Source organism: Panthera uncia (genome assembly GCF_023721935.1).
Source record: "Panthera uncia isolate 11264 chromosome B2 unlocalized genomic scaffold, Puncia_PCG_1.0 HiC_scaffold_25, whole genome shotgun sequence".
Lineage (NCBI taxonomy): Eukaryota > Metazoa > Chordata > Mammalia > Carnivora > Felidae > Panthera > Panthera uncia.
In genome coordinates this window covers 13774109-13793872 of record NW_026057581.1, presented here as the reverse complement: position 1 = coordinate 13793872, position 19764 = coordinate 13774109, and the positions used below count along the sequence as shown (strand labels likewise).

At 49.7% G+C, this 19764-nt stretch overlaps 1 protein-coding gene across 2 annotated transcripts; it reads left to right on the top strand.

Moving 5' to 3' along the window:
* The first annotated feature begins 143 nt into the window (after positions 1-143).
* Positions 144-19454, top strand: CD83 (CD83 molecule). Of its 2 annotated transcripts, none has more exons than XM_049655015.1 (5): positions 144-219; positions 328-443; positions 13846-14059; positions 16904-17010; positions 18316-19454. In XM_049655015.1, exons 1-5 carry the CDS (start codon positions 183-185, stop codon positions 18439-18441), a joined length of 600 nt encoding a protein of 199 aa, XP_049510972.1. In that variant the 5' UTR covers positions 144-182; the 3' UTR covers positions 18442-19454. The 2 variants fall into 2 exon arrangements, with proteins under 2 accessions (XP_049510972.1, XP_049510971.1); XM_049655014.1 differs by having other exon boundaries at positions 18313-19454.
* Positions 19455-19764: the final 310 nt, after the last annotated feature.

Here is a 19764-nt window from a genome sequence, read left to right as displayed (position 1 = left end):
GCGGGGGCGGGGCGGCCCGCGGGTGGCCGGCGCCGGAGGGTGGGGGGCGGGGGGAGCCGCGCCGTCCGCTTCCGCCGCCCCGCCGGGGATTCCCCCAGCCCAGCGCCCGGGGAAGTCCCGGTGCGCGCGGGTACAAAGAGAGCGGCGCCGCGGAGCGCGCCACAGGCCGGCCGTCTCCAGCCATGTCGCGCGGCCTCCGGCTCCTGCTCCTGAGCTGCGGTAGGGCTCCAGACGCCTGTCGCCTCCCCACCGGGTCCTGGCGACCTCCCCCCCACCCCCACCCCCTTCTCTCGCTGGCTCACGCCGCTCTCTCTGTCCCTCTTGCAGCCTGCAGCCTGGCGCCCGCGGCGCGGGTGGTGAAGGTGGCTTGTTCCGAGGACGTGGACTTGCCGTGCACCGCCCACTGGGACCCGCAGGTCCCCTACACGGTCTTCTGGACCAAGGTAAGCGCGGCGATGCCCGCGGGCTAGGGCTCGGCCAGCCCGGTTGGAGGCTGCGGGGACCGCCTCCCTTGGGCCGGCGACCCTCTGTAACCGCGGCTAGCCTCCGAATACCGCGCCTTCCCGCACGCCTTCCTCACCCCTACCCCGCGCCACCCGCATCTAGCGACAAGGCGACTTAGCTTATGTTCCCCAAGGACCTAATTCCCTCCCTGCCCCTAGAGGTGGCCTGAGATGAATGATCCAAGTAAGACGCTTTGGAAGCGCAGAGACTCGCTGATTTGGATGAATTCTGGACGCCACCTGTGGTTGTGGCCAGGAGAAAGCAGCCAGGGCAGATTTGGATATCGGACAGTAGGAATGCCCCCCAGATTTCTGATTTCCGAGGTTTGGGGGACTGTGGGGTCCCTAATTCGGGGCCGGGGAGGGAGGAATAGGCACGTTGAGAGAAGGCCACTAAGAGATAGTCCAATGTGCTCTAGGCTTGTGTCCCAGATGGGAGTTGTCTGGCATCCGCTTTCTGGGTTACCCTGTCCCCTAGCTTGTCCATGCTGCTTGGCGCTCCGACAGTCCTGAGGGGCCCAGCCTGGGGGCGTGGGCGTCTGGGGGGGGGCGTGAGCAGCACCCACGCAAGTAAGAACCAGCGTCACTGTGCCCCCCCCCTTCCCCCATAGGAGAATTGAGTTGCACCGCGGCTTCTTTAAAGAGTTCCTCAACTGGAACATTTTCAGAGGCTAGGACCGCGGTTCCAGCGGCTTCGCACAGCCCCGCAGTCCCTGGTCTTTTGTCCACCTCCCCTAATGAGGTTCTGCCACAACAGCACCTCCAGGTTCAGCCGAGGGCGCGTGATATCCTAGCCTTATTCCGCGGCTCTGATTTAGCATCCGAGAAGAAATCTCTGTGTTCGTTGCTTTCTGCAGAATGCAGGCCTTTGTTCTGCCCTCCAAAAGAAAGATGCTTTACGAACCTGCACGTGTATCTGGCCATTTAGCAAGGCAGTATAGGACAGGTGTGTGTGTGTGTGTGTGTGTGTGTGTGTGTGTGTGTCTCCTCTCTGGACCGGATGGCCTCTTTCCCTGGGACGGTGCTGCACCCCTGTTTTTGTGAATTCCACGCAGCACCCAGTGTTTGCCCGGCCAGTTGGGAAGGTGCTCAGTGAATTCAGGCTGGCACTTGGTGAGGTATGTGCACTAGATATACTTTTGCTGCCTTGGAGCACTGTATCGTGTAGGAAAGCACGTCTGTTATTATTCCTACTTGGTTTCCACTTCATTCACTGTGGGATCAGAGAACATAACACTTCCAAGATTGTTCTGGTAAAAACAACAGCATTGAAGCAACAATATTGTGAAGACATTATTATTTGAGTGCTCACTGTGTGCCAGCCTCCGGGGTAAATATTTACATGCATTATCTGTGTCAGTCCTTCCAATGGACTTAAGAGATCTGTACTGCTACTGCTGTTCCCATTTTACAGACGAGGAAACTGAGGCTTAGGGAGTGAAGGAAGCCACTCACTGTTATACAGCTTGGCTAAATGAGAAAGGGGGATTCGAACCAAGTAGTCTGATTCCTTAGCCTGAGTTCTCTGGTTTCCACCTCCGTTACTTAGGGTAAAGAATAGAAAAGTCTCCTTGGTCTAGCCAGGCAGGGACTTAGCTACCTTAAAGAAGGGGCAAAACATGAAACCATGATCCCTTCCAGAGAGGAATAAAAAAAAAAAAAAAAAAAAGACTATCCCCAGGGGAGTAATTAAAAAGTACTCATGAAACAAGTAGATGGAATTTCAGACTGTAAAGTTCAAATAGTTGTCAAGGTAAATCTTGCACAAGGTCATTTGGAATGATGCAGTAAACCGTAGCCATTAACCTTTGGCTCCTCCTTGGATGTCAGCTGATGATGTAACTCTATAATGCATGAGCTTGTTTATTGAACAAGGTTCTTGCATGATTTACCCTGAAGGTCTCTCAAAACTGATTTTTTTTTTTTAAATGACAACAGTCTCTTGGCATTTTCTTTTGGTTCATGGAATAGGGTCATTGAAAGATCATGCCATAGTAATTTTTTTTTTTAAAGAGGGAAACAGTGATCGAGTCGCGGGGGGAATAGGAAAGCTGTGTTCTGCCCATAAACTATTCAGCTACCTTGAAAATGAAACGCATTGTTCCTTCAAGTACTTTTTAACAGGCCTCAGCATGTTCTGTAGATATTTATTATTTTCCAGCCCAGTAATTACACTTCCGCATCGATTGTGTTTGTACAACACAAATGGATAGAGTATTCTGGAAATAAGGTCAGTGGTGGGAGACTGAAGTACTTGGTTCTCCAGAAGATTAAGCGTCTGGTTATTGTTTTTCTTTTTCCCCCACACAACTTTTTTTTTTTGTAAAATGTTTCAGCGCAGAGGTGGCTGTAAAAGGAGAAATTTAAACCCGGTGACCTCAAGCCGCCTTGCTCCTGTCACCTGTCTAGCCATCACTAGTGTGGTTCGTCAAACCGCTTTGCGCAGTTGTGGGCTACGCGCTGGGCGAGTGAAGCAGAGTCCCTTAACGTGTTGTTTTTGTTCTTGTTTTTGTTTTTGTTTTTGTTTTTATCATCCACCAGATTGAATCACATTCTCTCAGGACTTCTGCGTATCACAATTGCGGTTATAATGAGTCACAAGGTAAAATTCCATGTGCCCCTTGGTTCTCCCACAACCATAGGGCATCCTGCCACTGTCCAACTGGCAGTGATTACTTGTGACTACCAGAGGACCCATGGAAACCATGTGTTTCTTCTCATGTGCCTTTTACCAAAAGACTCCGCGCAGAGGGCGTCCAATTTGTGTTTGTGACATTAGGGCGAGTGAGGAAGAAACAGTGTGCATTTTATCCTCTCTGGATAAAGAGAGGTACGGTGAGGGGTGGGGGTGAGGAGGCTTAATATAACACAGGGGGCTGTAGGTGGCGCAAAGGGTGGGCAGAGATAGCCCTCTTCCTGTGAACCCAGCTTTTATTTCCCGTGGACCAGTGCCCTTCTAACTGGGATCCAACAATGGGCCCTCCTCTTGTCCTTTCCTGTATTGTCCTGTTAAGGCAAAGTAGATGCTTAGGAAGAAATAGAAACATGAATACACATACCCGTCAAGCTAGTAGCTGAGTTTAGCTTTGAAAGTCGTGACCTGACTGTGTTTGTTTCGGGAGGGATTTTGAGAAAATATGCAGACAGACTTGGTCCAGCACGCTCTCCCGCCGGCTGTTGAGTGTCTTGTGTAAGAGGGCGTGGCACCATCCCATGTCTTCCAGGAGTAAGAGCATCCCATGAAAGGGCTACCTCTGTGCTCCGCACCGAGCACAAGTGGGTTCACACTGTCTTCAATGCGGCTGCACTAGGTTTGCAGGGAGAGGATGCCCCTGGACGCAGTGTTTGGGCTTGGTGATGTTCGCAACTGATGATAGTGAGGGGTTATTTATCAGGGAGATGTAGTACCATCTGGAGTCATGCCGGGAGCCCTGACAGCCTACGCTGATGCATAACGAAAGAGGATATATAGTGTCAACCTTGGGTGACACTGCGGGGTTGAAGACAAGAGATGTGTCACAAGACACATGCCCTTTTCAGATGATTTCCAAAGGAAGGGAGAAAGGGGAAGTAAGACGGATTTCAGAAGTCAGTCTTGGGTTTGTAAGAGCGAGAAGGGATCATGGGTTATCCCCTGAACCAAGGGAGCTGTCAGAGAGCAGGTGAATGGCTTGTGTGAGGCTCCTTCCAAAGTTCCAGGCTAGTCACCACGCACATCTTGCTTGTCCTTGTTTTGTGATGAAGCTGCCGTCCGTGTAGGTTGCTGACTTCCCATTCAGTGTATTTGTATTTTGTGTCTCTGCCGGCTTGTGTGATGGCGGACCACAAAGCCAGGAGGCGCTGAGGAAACCGGGGTCCCTCGGTGGGGGCTGGAGCGGATGAGTGGTCTGGGCGGATGTAACCCGTGCAGCCACAAATGCGAATGGACCCGTGAAGGAGCCAGGGTGTGCCGCTCACTACAGTTCCTTGATTCTAGAATTTTATCTGCTGTAAGATGAGATTTAAGAGCATGTCTTTGGGAGGAGAAGGAAGCATTCCTATAGTAAACACAGAAGCACTGAAACATTGAAACGCGAAAGCAGTGTGTCAGCGTCACAGAAAAATCACGCTGCCCACATTGGCACCTACACCGCTTGGCCTGGCTGACTCACTTCGGTGGCCTTTACCCTCGGCCAAACCGTGAAAGACATAAAGTTGGTTTTCAGGTGGCCCTTACATTCACAGTTTCATTAGTAAAGATTTCTGGGTCCCAAGTGCGTTCCAAGTCCTGGGCCTCACGCTGGCCCATCCTAATCAACACGGGACTTTGGCCAAAGGACCGTCTTGAGCAAAGGCATGGAAAAGGAATCCACACGCATTTTGGGGGAGCCAGTGGGGTGACCAGTGATCTGGAAGGGAGAGTTATATAGAAGAGGGCTGGCAGATGTTACAGAGAAGCCTTGGAACTGATGGTGAAGAACCTTGAATGCCCAGTTACAATGCCTTGAACTCCTTTCAGCAGCAAGGTGTCACTGAAAGTTTTTAAGCAAAGAGGGTGATGTAATGGCACGCATTTGTAGAGAAAAGATTATTTCTTGTGGGGAAACACAGGCTGTGATTCATCCTCGAAGATGGGTCTCCGAGGGAGGCGTTTTCTCGCTCGATTGCAAAAGACAATCAGGGTAACTCAGCCGAGACTTCAACACATTTCTCAGATGTCCCTTCCCTTCATTCGTGGTCACCAGTCGTGTCCCCGTGGTTCTACAGAGGACTGGGCAGCCCAGCACGTGGCCACCTCATAGGGGCCATAGAAGCCTCAGCCCACTGGGATTGGATCCTCGTCGAGACTTTGGGACAATGATGAATCAGAGAGAAGTTGCTCAAATCTTTGAGTGTGCAGGAGAGTAGAGAGGAAGAAGGCAGCTGGGAGTGGAATGGAATGAAATCAAACACTTGTTTTCCATGAATAAAAGGGGGATTTAGGTCACGTGAGAACCACATTATCTTAGTTCTGTATTTGGTTATGTCACTACACAAAAAAGAGGAAGTGAGAAGGTCGCAGTGATGTAAGGGAAGGTCTTAGCGAAAAGGGGAGGCAGAGCTAAAAAGAGATTCTACCTAAAAAAGGGTTTCTCCGTCTAAAATTGTTTGCATAATCTTTTCCTGGCTACTCCAGTGATAACCGCAAATTTTCTACCAAAAGCCCTAGCTCAAACCAGAGCTAGACATGAGGACTTCCCTGAGATTCAAAGAACACCCACAAACCTACCTTGGGTTTTTGTTCTTGCACTGGGATGCCGTTGGCTAACGCTCCTGTGGGGTCCTGTAAGAGTGGTACAGGATTGGGAGCCCAAGGCTTTTAATAAGCTTCATGTTTTTGTGGAGCATCACCCAATCTGTTCTTGTCCCAATTCTCTAAGAGATGAGAGATTCCAGAAGAGCGGGTAGTTGTTTAGGATTATAGGTCCAGGTGGGGAACACCTACGGGGAAAGAGGGAGGCCAGTTGCCATACACAATTCGTAATCATGTTGGATCACGCTGGGTCACTTCTGGGGCACAAAGGCTCTGAATCAGATTAGTCCTGGATGTCTCATTCCCGGGGGTGTGGGGAGCATCTGAGCCCAAGAGGCAAGCAGGACTGGTCTACAGCCTGGAGCCGTGTGGAGACAGTGCCCTCCATGCCACATTTATTTCTGGGGTGGTTCACAGTGCCCCTACCAGGTAGGACTCTTTACTTGCAAAGCATTGTAATCCCGTCAAAGGTAGCTTCAAGTAGCCACCTGGGTGGCTCAGTTGGTTGAGCACCTGACTCTTGATGTCAACTCAGGTCACGATCTCACGGTTTGTGAGTTTGAGCCCCGCGTCGGGCTCCTTGCTGACCCCAAGGAGTCTGCTTGGAATTCTCTCTGTTCCTTTCTCTCTGTGTCTCCCTGACTCATGCTGTCTGAGTCACTCTCTCAAAATAAACAAATAAAAATAAACGATACTAAAAAATCTAGCTTCATATAAAGGGAATATATTGGTTTACATAATTGAAATGGAAAAAAGCTTTAAAATGATAATTCACACGCCAGTTACGTCTGGTACTGTGGGTAGAATTGCGTCCCACAGAAAGATTATCCCTGGTATTTGTGAAGTGACCTTATATGGAAATAGGGTCTTTGCAGATGCAAGCAATTTAAAGTGAGGTCACACTGGATAAGTGACTGGTGTCACTAATCCAGTCACTGGTGTCCTTAGAAGAAGAGAAAAAGGATAGACAGATAGAGACACCCAGGGAGGACACCATGTGAGGGTGCAGGCAGAAACGAGTGCATGTGTCCACAAGCCAAGGAATGACAAGGATGGCCAGCAATGCCAGAAGCTTCAGGAATGAGGCATGAAACAGATTCTTCCCTAGAGCTTTCAGAGGGAGCACAGCCCTGTCAGCACCTTGCTTGTCGGCTTTTGGCCTCTAGAACTGTGAGAGAATACAGTTGTTTATTTTATTTTTTTTAATTTTTTTTAACGTTTATTTATTTTTGAGACAGAGAGAGACAGAGCATGAACGGGGGAGGGACAGAGAGAGAGGGAGACACAGAACCAGAAGCAGGCTCCAGGCTCTGAGCCATCAGCCCAGAGCCCGATGCGGGGCTCGAACTCACGGACGGTGAGATCGTGACCTGAGCTGAAGTCGGACGCTTAACCGACTGAGCCACCCAGGTGCCCCTGTTTATTTTTATAATTTTATTAAAAAATTTCCAATTCCCGTCTAGTTATCCTACAGTGTCATATCAATTTCAGGCGTGTAATAGAATGATTCAACAGTTCTATACGTGACTCAGTGCTCCTCATGATAAGGGTACCCTTAATCCCCTTCCCCTATTTTACCCATTTTACCCCTATTTTACCACCCTCCCCTCTGGTAACCATCCGTTTGTTCTCTATGGTTAAGAGTCGGCTCTTTTGTCTGTCTCTTTTTTTCTTTGTTCGTTCATGTTGTTTCTTAAACTCCACATAGGAGTGAAATCACATGGTATTTTGTCTTTCTCTGACTGACTTATTTCACTTGGCATTATACCCTCCAGATCCATCCGTGTTGCTGCAAGTGGCAAGATCTCCTTCTTCTTTGTGGCTGATAATATTCCATTGTGTATCTATATCCTGTCTGCTTTATCCATGCATCTATCGAGGGATACTTGGGCTGCTTCTGTCATTTGGCTGTTGTAAATAACGGTGCAATATTTACACGGGGGCGCGTCAATCTCTTCCAATTGGCATTGTGGTATTCTCCACGTAAATACCCAGCAGTAGAATTACTGGAGCATGTGATCTTTCTATTTTTAACTTTTTGAGGCACCGCCACACTGTTTTCCACAGTGGCTGCACCAGTTTGCATTCCCACCAGCAGTGCAGGAGGGTTCCGAAAAGATCCTGTTACTTTAAGTCCCTCGGTTTGGGGTGCTTTGTTTCGGCAGCATAAGAAGCAAAGACAGCTGGATTTAGGGGTCCTTAAATATCCCCGGGACCTGGTGTCTTTCTGTCCCTCAACTCTTCCTTTCTTCATACTGGGTTTCTCATCAGCCTCCCCATGGCAGTGAGATAGTAGCCAGTGACGGCAGTCCTGTGTACCCTCTCAGGGTCATGGGCGAAGGACAAGATTGTGCCTCTCTTCTAATAGCTCAATGAATGTCTGGTTGTATTTAAGTGGCTTTGGTGGGGTCATGTGGTCGTCAGAACCAGTCTCTCCGGTCACGGGCGTCACGCCTGAGTCATGCGTGCCTCCTGTAGAACCGGATGCCATCCGTGTGTACGATGTGAGTCATAGCTCCTAAGAGGGCCTCTTCCAGGTCCAGCGGGACCCACAGGACGCACGTGGATGAAGGACGCTCGGCACAGACACTGGTCAAATCCCAGTGCCGAAGGGTGTTGCCGCATTTATTGTCACGATGCTGGAGACAGTTCGGAGTGTTGTGGATATTTTGTGGACGCGCGGGGGCTAGAAAAATAATTCCTCTCTAGAGCAGATGTTGGGACTTCTAGAACAACTTTGCCAGGGAGGAGACGGGACATATCAGCGGTAAAGAATGAGAGCATGGGCGAGTGGACAGCTCTCAGGTATAATAACAACTTCCGTTACCCACGCTAGCATTTGTAAAGCGCTTTCATGTATTCTCTCCTTTGGCACTTTAAATCACTCCACAGAGCAAGTGAGAAAGTTACAGGTGTGGAAACAAGACCCAGAAAGCGGGTGGCTTACCACGGGTGACCCAGCTAATGGACCACAAATTGAAGGACTTCACGCCTTTGATTCCTAAGCCAGTGCCCTTATAACTCTCATTTTTTTTTTTTTTTTAATTCACTCATTCACTCAGCAAATGCTTTTTGAATAATCCCAGTGCGCTGGGAACTCTTTAGAAGCTGAGTGAAACCGGGGCTGGGAACATGAGAGAGAAGAGTAAGACATTTAGGGCTCTCTGTGCGATCGACAGACACTGTTTTGTACCATCCACGCCCCTCATCGTGCGTGTCTTCTCACTCCCCTTGGGGGATACGATTCCCCCCACTCCCACCCCCACCCCGTGTTTGTGGAGCAGACAGAAGCCCGAGAGCTGTTCGGTCAGTTGGCCAAGAGCAGATCTTAGCCGTGGTGAGGCCGGGGTTTGCTTCCAGGTCTGATCGACTCCAAAGCCTGTGCTCTTAATTATGTTGCCTCTGCCATACTCATAACTCTCTTAGCAGCCATAAATTCAACTCTGTCTGTTAGACCCAGTAAATTTCAAAGTGGAAAATCATTTTTCCAATAAAACTACACTTAGAAAAAAACGATGTTAATGCGCATACATTCTACCCTCATTATGACATCAACCTCCGAGCCAAACTATTTTGCACGTTATAAAGAGCTGTTTTTATGATGAATGGGGATTATATTGGCACTTTAATTGAGTTAGAAACCAAGGTACATGAAAGTTAGTGCATGAGAAATGCAATAAAGAAAAAGCTGTTCAATGTGATTGGAATATATCAGATTACTTTCATACCACTTTTAAATACATAAAGTCCATACCTTTAAATATGTTTATTCAAACTGTTGGATTCAATATATATATATGCATATATATACACACACATTTTGCCCCTCAAGAAAATCTCTTCCTTTTTAAAAACTTTTTTTTTTAAATTTTATTTTAGAGAGAGTGCATGCATATGAGCTGGGGAGAGGGGTAGAGGGAGAGAGGGAGGAGAGAGAGAGGGGGAGAGAGGGAGAGAGAATCTCGAGCAGGCTCCACACTGTCAGCATAGAGCCCGATGCGGGGCTCGAACTCACAAACTATGAGATCATGACCTGAGCCGACATCAAGAGTCGGATGCTTAACCAACTGAGCCACCCAAGCACCCCCGGAACTGTTGCTCTCTTATATTCAAATATGGCAATCTAGAAGGTGAGCATATATTTGGATCAAATTATTTAAATTAAAAAACATAATTTTCCACAGTAGGGTTTTTGACAGAAATATCAGTTCAATTTCAAACATATTATTTCTTTTGTTCTAGTTCCAATTTGTCCATCATTTAAAAAAAACAACAAACTTTAATTCACATGCCCTTAAAATTAGTACGTACTTGTATTTGCTTGCTTTAGTATTCAGCAAATTAAAGAGTTTACTTAATTTGGGGCTTGTGGTTTCCTTAAGGTCAAATCTCCATTTTAGAGAAAGAATAGGTTACTTAAATTGTTTAGTCACATTGAAGGCCTTGAGGCAAATCAAAAGTCCCTAGGTTTTCTGAAAATGAGATGTCCTATATTTTACCCTTCTCTAATCCAATCAAAACTATAGAATTGTCCGCATCAGAGTTAATGCACGGAGCGTAGATTTTTAAAACATAATTGGGATGACTCTTTTGAGGAATTAATTTGCGCAAATCGTGTTGTGGTTTAGCGCACTACAATATTAGCTTTGGAAAGTGCGCATTAAATAGTTCCCATCAATTATGCTTGGCTGTGAATGAATCCGAGGGTTCCTTTTGTTATAAATTACTATTTCCTAAAATGCCTTCGCAGAGAGGCAATGAAACACTTTCAGCTTTGGAATGTTTAAAGAGCTGTTCTTTGCCAGTGGTTGATTTCGAGCCAGCTCAAATGCTTACAAGAACTCATGAAACACAGTTGAGGATGGCCCATTTGCTGGCTGGTCAGTTTACCTCTTTCTGGAATGCTCCTTTGGTTCTTGAACGGTGCTGCTTTTGCCACAAGGGACTCCCCTGATCTCGCGGTGTGCTAGCTGCCGGGCCCCAGAACTGAAGTTAATGATTTGAACTTTTGCATAAAAAGTCTCCTGGTACTGCTAATGCCTGCTTGCATTTTGAGCATGCTACGTTAACATAAAAACTACAACTATTTTTGCAGCTGTAGGCAAATCCCACACTGCCCAGATGGAGTCACATGACAAGATCTATCTTGAAATGGCATAGAGAAGGGGGAATAGGCATTGTGTATGCATCTACAACTTGAAGCCAGGAGGGAGCATTCTGAAATATTTCCGGGTGCATTGTGTGAATTCACAGAAGGTTCCTTTTGCTATAGTTAGTCATGGGCAAAGGCCGTGCTCATTACTTAGGCAAGAGTTCCCAAGTTCAGCGAGTAGTTCTCCCAGTGTTCTGGGTCTTTCAGGAAGACCCAGGAAGAGGCCATTGGAAGATGGCCCCACGACATTTGAGGTATTTTGCCACGATCCCGCTGATGGCTGTGATGGGTCAGTAAATCACAATTCTGCAGGTTGCTTTGGGGTCCTTTGTTTTGCCTTTCCTTCCCCTACTTCTATCTTCTGTCTTTCTCATGACCTCGCTCTGCCTTTGTTTTTCTATTTGAAAAGTAACTGGAGACCCACTGGAGGTTTTGCCAGAGGCTCACGGAAATCTGACCACCAAATAAACTACTTCTCGCTGTTACTACTGATTTTTTTTTTTTAAATGTGTATTTATTTTTCAGAAAGAGAGAGGGAGACAGAATCATGAGCAGGCTTGGAGCTATCAGTGCGGGGCTCGAACTCACGAACTGTGAGATCACGGCCTGAGCGGAAGCCAGCCGCTTAACGGACTGAGCCACCTAGGCGCTCCTTACCACTGAATGTTAAAGTGAAATTCTTTTCGGCCAAAAGACAGGCGGCCACCGCCCGCCGGTTCTGATCACCTGCACGCTGGCTTCGGCCAGCTTGGCAGCCGGCAGGATAACGGGACCACAGGTTCTGTTCCCACCCCCTCCGGAAGGGTCTGCGGTTTTGATCTTGACTTTCAAGATGGGATCTTTCCGAGTTGAGGGAGGGATCGCTGAACGGGACCAGAGGCCCCCAAGGAGAAAACCGGAGATAGGTAACCTCAGAATGATTGCTGCCACCAAGTTTCTGCCCTTTTGGACGCAGGAGTTCTAGCAAGACAGAGTCCGGTGAACTGTGTTAGAAATAACTCTGCAATTGACATATTTAGAGGTTAATTCTGAAAAGAAAGCCTGGAGGAGTGGCTTCGTGGCGGGGTGAGGGCCGAGCGGGCGCCCCGAGGGTCCCGGCCGCCGGCCCCCCACCAGCCCCGGTAGGGGGAGCCGAACCGCCCCGGCCAGGGGAGGGGAGGGGCGGGGCGGGAGCGCGCCGGGAGGCCGCAGTTCGCGGTGTAATTAGTCCTGAAGGGGGAACCCTGGGCTAAAGGAGATGCGTTCTGGCGCCCATTGGATGCCTCTAGCTCTTTCTCGGCCTCCTCGGCCGCTCCTCGTTTCTCTGCTCCATTTTTGAAGCCCTGAAGCCCCGAGGCTGTAGATCCTTGATTATTTAGGAAAGGACCTTTCGACACCAGAAGAACCGTCCAGCAATGGGCTCCACTCTCCTAGGCGGTGCGGGAGAAAAGCCGCTCGCCGGGGCGCCGTGTGGCGGCGGGGGCGGGAGCGGTGGTGGCTCCGCCGCCAGGTGTCTCTGCAGCCCGTCGTCCGTCCTTCCGCCGAGTCCGCGAGCGCCCGGGGCCCAGCCGGCCTGCTGGGGGCTCCGCGCTTCCCTCGCGTAGTAAATGAAGGGGAAGCCACGGAGTGCGTGTAGCGTGTTGTGTGTGTATAGCGCTTGTGTGTAGTGTGTGTGTGCGTGTGTGCACGCCCCTTCCTGAGCTGCTTCGGCCTCACTGGGTGTCCCCTGCTTCCTTGGTTAGTGATCCTCCGCCCTGAATCGCCTGGAAAGTGGGAGAGGAGCTGGCGGCTCCCAGGACAGGAGATGACATTCTGCAGCGACAGGGAATCCTGCTGATCGCTGGGTCATTCCCTGAGGTGGCTCCTTGGCGCCCTCACATTCTAGGGGCACGTGAGGGATGCCGCCGGGTCCCAGGCTCCCTGGCGGTCCCGGCCATCCAGCAAAGGGCGAGGGCTGAGCGCTGAGAACGAGAACGAACGGTGATTTGCCTTCCTTTTGTGTCAATCCGTTTGGACGCTTGAAAACATTTCGGTGGAGGATGCACGGGCGAGCTAATTAGGCAGATTAAAAATATATCTGGGGGAAAAAAAACTGATGGAGAATGCGGTTGTGGCCTAATCTGTCAAGTAAGAGGTGAGGGAGAGACCCCACCGACGTTAACAAAGAAGATAGTTTAGGCAGAGAACCCCCGCGGGTGCGGTTGGCTGAATTGGGCATCTGCCCCAGTCGGGCTGGTCTGTCCCGGGTCCAAAGATTTAAGCGGTCACGGTCCTTCTGTGTGCATCTTGGTGTGACTGCCGCGTGATGTGGCACAAAAAGTCTCCCCGGGGCACCACCGTCGGCTGTCTTCTTGCCCTGCTAGGGCGTCAGTGTGGTGCACCCTGTGACATCATGGGTGACCCCACAGACACCCAGTTTTTTAAGAACAAGGTGACCGTTTACAGGAGGCATTTGCTCATGCATGTCTGTGCTTTCCGTCGAGCCGTCTGGCAGTGGTCTTCGAGTTGGGAGGCTGAGATACAAAAGTAAGAATCATTCAGGGGGTGAGTGGGTATCTGAAGAAAACAAGAGGACATTTAATACAGAACAACCAGCAGCAACATATGACTCAAAGTGATTCACGCAAATCCTCATCGACGCATCATTATTGTCAGCAGCAACAACACTCTGTCCTTTATTAGGGGGTGGAAGCTGGGATACACCGAATCGTAAAGCGCAGGCCTGATCTTATGCCAGAAAAGATACAGCCTTACAGAATTTTCATACATTTTCTCCTCCTCCCCTGAAGGTCACACATACACATACTGTTTTGTTTAAAAAAAAAAATAGTTGAGGACGGATGTTATGAAAACAAGAGGCAGAACCTTGATGCGGGGTGAGGACGGTGTTTCCAAGTCCCGTTAGTGGAACCTGATGCAGCGTGATGCTTTTTCAACAGCTTACAGACGACGGCGAGGAAAGGATAGAGATGCCCCCGGAGGGTCTGTGGTACCACCAGCAGAAGGATGGCTCCTTAGAAGCCTCCGGTGAAAGGCTGTACTCCCTGAAGATCGAAAACACTACCAGTGTCGACTCAGGGACATACAGGTGCATCCTGGAGGAGCCAGAAGGGCGGAGAAACCAAAGCGGCACTGTGACCTTGAAAGTGACAGGTGAGGTGATCTGCTGCGCCTGTTTCCTTCTTGCAAGATGCGTGTGCACTTGCATAGGCTCGAAACTCCGTCCTCTCGATTGGAGTCCAACTGGAAGCTTAGGATCGTGTGGCTAAAAGCTAAATTCTCCTATAAGAATGTCATAACTTTTTCTGCTCCCTCCCTTCCTACCTTCTTTCCTTCCTTCCTTCCTTCCTTCCTTCCTTCCTCCCCCCTTCCTTCCTTCCTTCTTCTCTTCCTCCCTCTTCCTTCCTTCCTTCCTTCCTTCCTTCCTTCCTTCCTCTCTCCCTCCCTCCCTCTTCCTTCCTTCCTTCCTCCCTCCCTCCCTTCCTTCCTTCCTTCTCTTCCTCCCTCCCTCTTCCTTCCTTCCTCCCTTCCTTCCTTCCTTCCTTCCTTCCTTCCTTCCTTCCTTCCTCTCTTCCTCCCTCCCTCTTCCTTCCTTCCTTCCCCCCTCCCTCCCTCCCTTCCTTCCTTCCTTCCTTCTCTTCCTCCCTCCCTCTTCCTTCCTTCCTTCCTTCCTTCCTTCCTTCCTTCCTTCCTTCTCTTCCTCCCTCCCTCTCCCTTCCTTCCTCCTTTCCTTCCTTCCTTCCTTCCTTCCTTCCTTCCTTCCTCTCTCCCTCCCTCCCCCTTCCTTCCTTCCTTCCTTCCTTCCTTCCTTCCTTCCTTCCCAATAAAGACAGATCCACCCTAGTTGTGTAGATGCCAAATGTAGCCAAACCACCAATCTGGGTGTTGTTTATGCATACAAGAGTCCTTTGAAGCAAATAGGAAGTATCCAAGGGGCACCTGGGTGGCTCAGTCGGTTGAGCGTCTGACTTCGGCTCAGGTTATCATCTCGTGGTTCGTGGGTTCGAGCCCCGCGTGGGGCTCTGTGCTGACAGCTTGGGGCCTGGAGCCTGCTTCGGATTCTGCGTCTCCCTCTCTGTCTGCTCTTCCCCTGTGCACACTCGTCTCTTTATCAAAAATAAATAAAGATTTTTAAAAAATTTACAAAGAATAGGAAGTATCCGAGATGAATTTTCGGAGGACAGGGAAACAGTGTAGTCCTGAATACGTCAGGTGACTATGATATTCTGCTCCTTGGATCTTTCTAATCTGGCCCAGGAGGGGCCGCATCATGTTTCCACCTTTTTAACTGATGAGCCGCAGCATTTCCCTCCCATTTATGATGGCTACATTGCCTGATGCCTCAACTCAGGCCGAAGAAAAAGGGCACAGCAAGAAAATAATGTTCCAGTGACAGAATACACATTTTTGCTCTATGCAGTAATCGCAAGAATTGAGCTCCAAGGGGAGGATTATCTCTTCGGGTTTTTCCCCAGAATTTTTCTTTGTGTAGCTTAAAATATGCCTTGCATTTGACTTTTGCCCAGCGCTCATTAGTGGCTGGGGCTTGAAATGACAAACATGTTGTTGTCACACAGTTCCTGATGTTTATGCCAGGAATGCTTTCTTCTTTTATTGGGAATCTGAAGGGAATCTGACTTAGGATAATATTCCTTTTTTCACAAGAACACGATCACTGTGTAGAGCTCAGTGTTTGGATTTGGTTCACTGTTACACACACACACACCTTACACCCCTCTCAGTCTCTAGCCCCTAATGCTGCTTTGTCTGTCTGCATGCACCTCCCAGACCTGGCATCTGTTTTATTCTCCGCTCTATCTGGCACACAGCAGGCTGTCAATCAGCATGTGCAGCGAGGTGATTGACAAATGAGAGCAACCTTGCAGGGAAGAGCAGAGAGGAGAGGAACAGAGAATGGCTGGTTTCCTTTCCTCTGCTGAGGACAAGGTTGCCTACAAGTTCAGTGGTTAGACTCCTCCAGAGTCCCCTGGATCTGGTTCACTTAAGAGCTCTGCGGCTCATTAGTGTGTGCCCTTGGGCACATCTCTCACAGCCTCTAAACCTCAGTTCTCTCATCTCTAAAATGGGGGCGATAACCTCTCCAGCATGGGCTCGCGTGAAGGCTAAATGGGATATTGCACTGAAATGCTTAGTTCGGTGCCTGAGGTACACGGAGTGCTGGATAAATGTTAGGCTCTCAACCTTCCCTTTCTCGAGTCACAGACCCTACTGAGAACCCATCCCTATACTACTTGTGAAATGTTGAATCGAGTTTTAGAGGTTGCCAGCTCTCTCAAGGACCATTCGTGGCCCCAGGGGATCGTCCCCCCCCCCCCAGTCACCTGCACACCACCCGCCCCTGCCTGGGCCTTCAAGCAGGCTTGGCAACCTGGCTATCCCAGACAACGCACGTCGGATGTCATGTCTGAGTGAGAAGAGGCCGTCCCCTTCCATGTCTCTTCCTGCCTTTGCGTCCCCAAGCGCTGCAGCCACAGCCTTCGACGGCCCCTCGGGGAGCCCCTTAGCCCACCTTTGCCGCCAGCCTTGGTGGAGATTTCACGATTCTACAAAAACGTGTTGACTCATTCAGTAATAGCCGGGGCCCGGTTCCTTCGTCCCCCCAGTCCTCCTGAGGTGAGAACACCTAGCATTCTACACAGCACAGATGAAGCAGGCTCACGCTTCAACACATGGCGTGTCATCTGATGTAAAGGCACCAGAAAAGCCAGGAAATAGAGCCTGAGCGAGATGCCGTATGCCGGCCCCATCGCACACAGCCAGGCTCAGGTGCGAGTGAGCACCGGCCACCGCCGTCACCGCTGTCACTAGCATTGTTCTTCCCGAATGCACAGACGTGTGCGGTTAGGCATGGGAGACAAGAAGGACTTGGGGAAAAAAAAAGAAAAGCCAGAGCAAAGCATTCTTAGCTTTTTATCACGGTAGGAAAGTTCTGTTAAACAGCTTCGTATTTTTACTCTCTCTCTCTCTTTTTTTAAGGATGCCCTAAGGAACGCAAAGAAGACACTTTTCAGAAATACAGAGCCGAGATTGTACTGCTGTTGGCTCTGGTCGTTTTCTACTTAACACTCATTATTTTCACTTGTGTAAGTATCTTCGTAAAAAAACACGTATTATGATTAAAAGATCGCCCGGGGGCGCCAATCCGAATATATTTGGTAGATAGCGTGAATCCGTAATGCTGACGAGAGGTGTTCTTCTGTGAACCGGGCACCTGCTGAGGCGTCCGCGCTGTGAGTATCGGTGCGGGAAGCGCCCGGCTTGTTTTGAATCCGGTTGCCCTGCACAGAGAGCTGCCGAGAGAAAACGAAGTAGGGTGTGTGAAGGAAGCTCGAGACCTGCCACAGGATCCTTCCAGGGCGCCAGAGGCCCTGGTGGTGACGGTGGTGGCAAGTGTGGCTCTGACTTGCCATCATCCTGGGGCAAAGGCACGACTCCGCCTGTAGGCGAGTGACGCAGCCCCACCGCACGGTGGTAGATCAGTCTCCTTCTCTTGACCTTGAACCCTTTCCTCCTGGGGGGTCTCCTCTAAGAGTTTTGGCGCTTGCCTCCACTCCCTGGGAATTAGCCCTGAGAAGCCAGAGGAGTGGGGTATACAGGCAGCGTCCTAGGGTGGAAGATGGCCGGCCGGTGCTGAAGTGGCCTTGACCGTAGTCCTTGAACTGTTGGTGGCAGGCTCCAGCTTACAGACCCTGAGCCTCTTTGTGCATGGCTGCTTACCTGGGTAGACCAAAGCTATAGGGAGCGAGGCCAGCTTTGGGCCTGACCCCCTAGGAAGTGATCTGTCCCATATGTCTCGATACTATCAGGAAGGACTGGCTACTTAGGGGCCAGGACAGATCTCACCCAAGAGCTATCCCGGGGCCTTGTCACTCACTGGCCCCCTGTATTCACTTCCTTGCCTCTCTGGCCACAGACTCATCTCTCTAGTTGCTGTTTTGGATGCCAGTCAAAAAGACTCCCGTGAGCACCTAGTGGGTACAGGTATTAAGCTAGGCACGGTGGAGGACCTAAGCCATCAGCTTACGATTTGGGGTCATTAGGGTCATTTGCACACAAGATGATTAGAGTTACTGGAGGGTAAATTTAAAAAATGAATGACTTGAGTTTCTTGCTGGCAAATGCCTGTTTCAGGGGGCACTGATTTTCCATGCAGGTAGCTAACAGTAGGGGCTGGAAATGGCCCCAGTCTGTAGTCCGTGCGTCTCCTGGTCACAGTTTGGGGCTGAAATAGTACAAGCCGACTTGTCGAGCGAGCGAAGCTACTAGGCTAACAAGGGCTTCCCGACCGAGCTGTGCAGCCCGCTGTCAGCGAGTGGAGCTTAAATTGAGGTGTCCACTGTTGCATTTCCCCGATTGTTCATGTCTCCACTTCTTTTATTTTTCAGAAGTTTGCACAACAACAGAGTATTTTTCCAGATTTTTCTAAACCGGGCACGCAACGAGCTTTCCTCCCAGTCGTCTCCCCAGATAAGCATTTGGAGCCAGCGACTCTTCACAAGACGGAACTGGTATGAGCAGGATTTCTGCAGGTGGTTTTCTCTAAAGTCGAAGAAAGCTCAGCGGTGTGCCCGGATGGCACGCTGGACAAAAGCGGAGTGAGCCCCACACCGAAGAGGGCGTCCTTCCTGGGAGGTCCTTCCGGAAACTGCAGGTCACAGCCCGCTCTTTGTGAGCAGGACTTTGGGAACCGGTGCAGGACCACGAAGCATGGGGCCGCCTGCAGGGAAGCTCTCTGCTTCTCCACAGCTAACTTCTTAGCATTTTATTCAGCTCTCTGGTCAACCCCCCGGAACTCTTTTCAGTCCCACACAAGCTATGGCGAGACGCAGCTAGAAGAGGGTCTTGGGAAATACGGACGCCCAGAGCCGGCCCTGTGACAGACTCTTGAGGACCGTGGTCTTCTTCACATCTGGGAAACATCTCTCTCTGAGTTTGCCGTGTTGTCTTGTGCTAGCCCAGATGTTTTATGTCTGGGAGAAGTTGACGGGCCAAACTGTGAGACAGCAGGGGATATTTAGCGAATCATGGCCCGGTGTGAAGGCCCTGCTATTACTAAGGAGCGTTGTGTGTACCTAGAAGTAACAAGTTGATGAGCTGTTCCCCACTGGAGCCTTTTCATCCGGAAAGACCCACGTAAAGAAGGAATAAAGAAGATGCCACATTTGTTTTGATATCCGTAGATTCCTGCCAAAGAAGGACTGGTTTTTTTCTCTCCTTTTGAAATCTGGGTCTACGGTTAGATATCAAGGCTCACAGCGCAAGTAACCTCAGTATGGAGAGAACGAAGTCAGAGAGGATGACCCCAGGATCGTGAGCTATTTGATGCCCTGACGAAAATGCCGGACAAATCATGCCATCTGGGTTCCAACCCCAGGTGTCCCACTGCCAAGCTGTATGATCTTGAGCAGGGTCTTTGTGATTTCTCTTTTCTCAGTCGTAAACCAGAAGGTGGTTGTATGAGTTGATTGTGACAGTGTATGTGAAAATGCTTTGAAAAAGCATAAAGCACCATAAAAATTTGAAGCTCCATTGGGTCACTATCCTTATTCTTACAGAGGTGTTCTGGGCATGAGAGAATGCTTTTCATTCATTCTCATGTTTACCATTATTCCAAACAAAGAAGGCCAGACATAAGACCTTTCCATAGTCTTCTAGGAGTTCTTTTGGGGAAGTGAGGAGACCAGGTCAGCGAAGCACCAAGCCAAAAGTACTCCAAGATATGGACACACAGGAATCACGGGGCCCTGGGGAGAAGAGAGTCCACAGGATGTTCCATTGACATTTTGACAGTTGTTGGGTAACTCTTCTCAAACTGGGCCCTTTCCCTACTTGTTTTC

Excerpts from the sequence above, each read along its gene's own strand:
- CD83 (XM_049655014.1), top strand. The coding sequence starts at position 183 with ATGTCGCGCGGCCTCCGGCTCCTGCTCCTGAGCTGCG. Across the intron at positions 14,060-16,903 it reads TGTGACCTTGAAAGTGACAG|GATGCCCTAAGGAACGCAAA; the intron begins GTGAGGTGATCT and ends TCTTTTTTTAAG. Across the intron at positions 17,011-18,312 it reads CACTCATTATTTTCACTTGT|AAGTTTGCACAACAACAGAG; the intron begins GTAAGTATCTTC and ends TTTATTTTTCAG.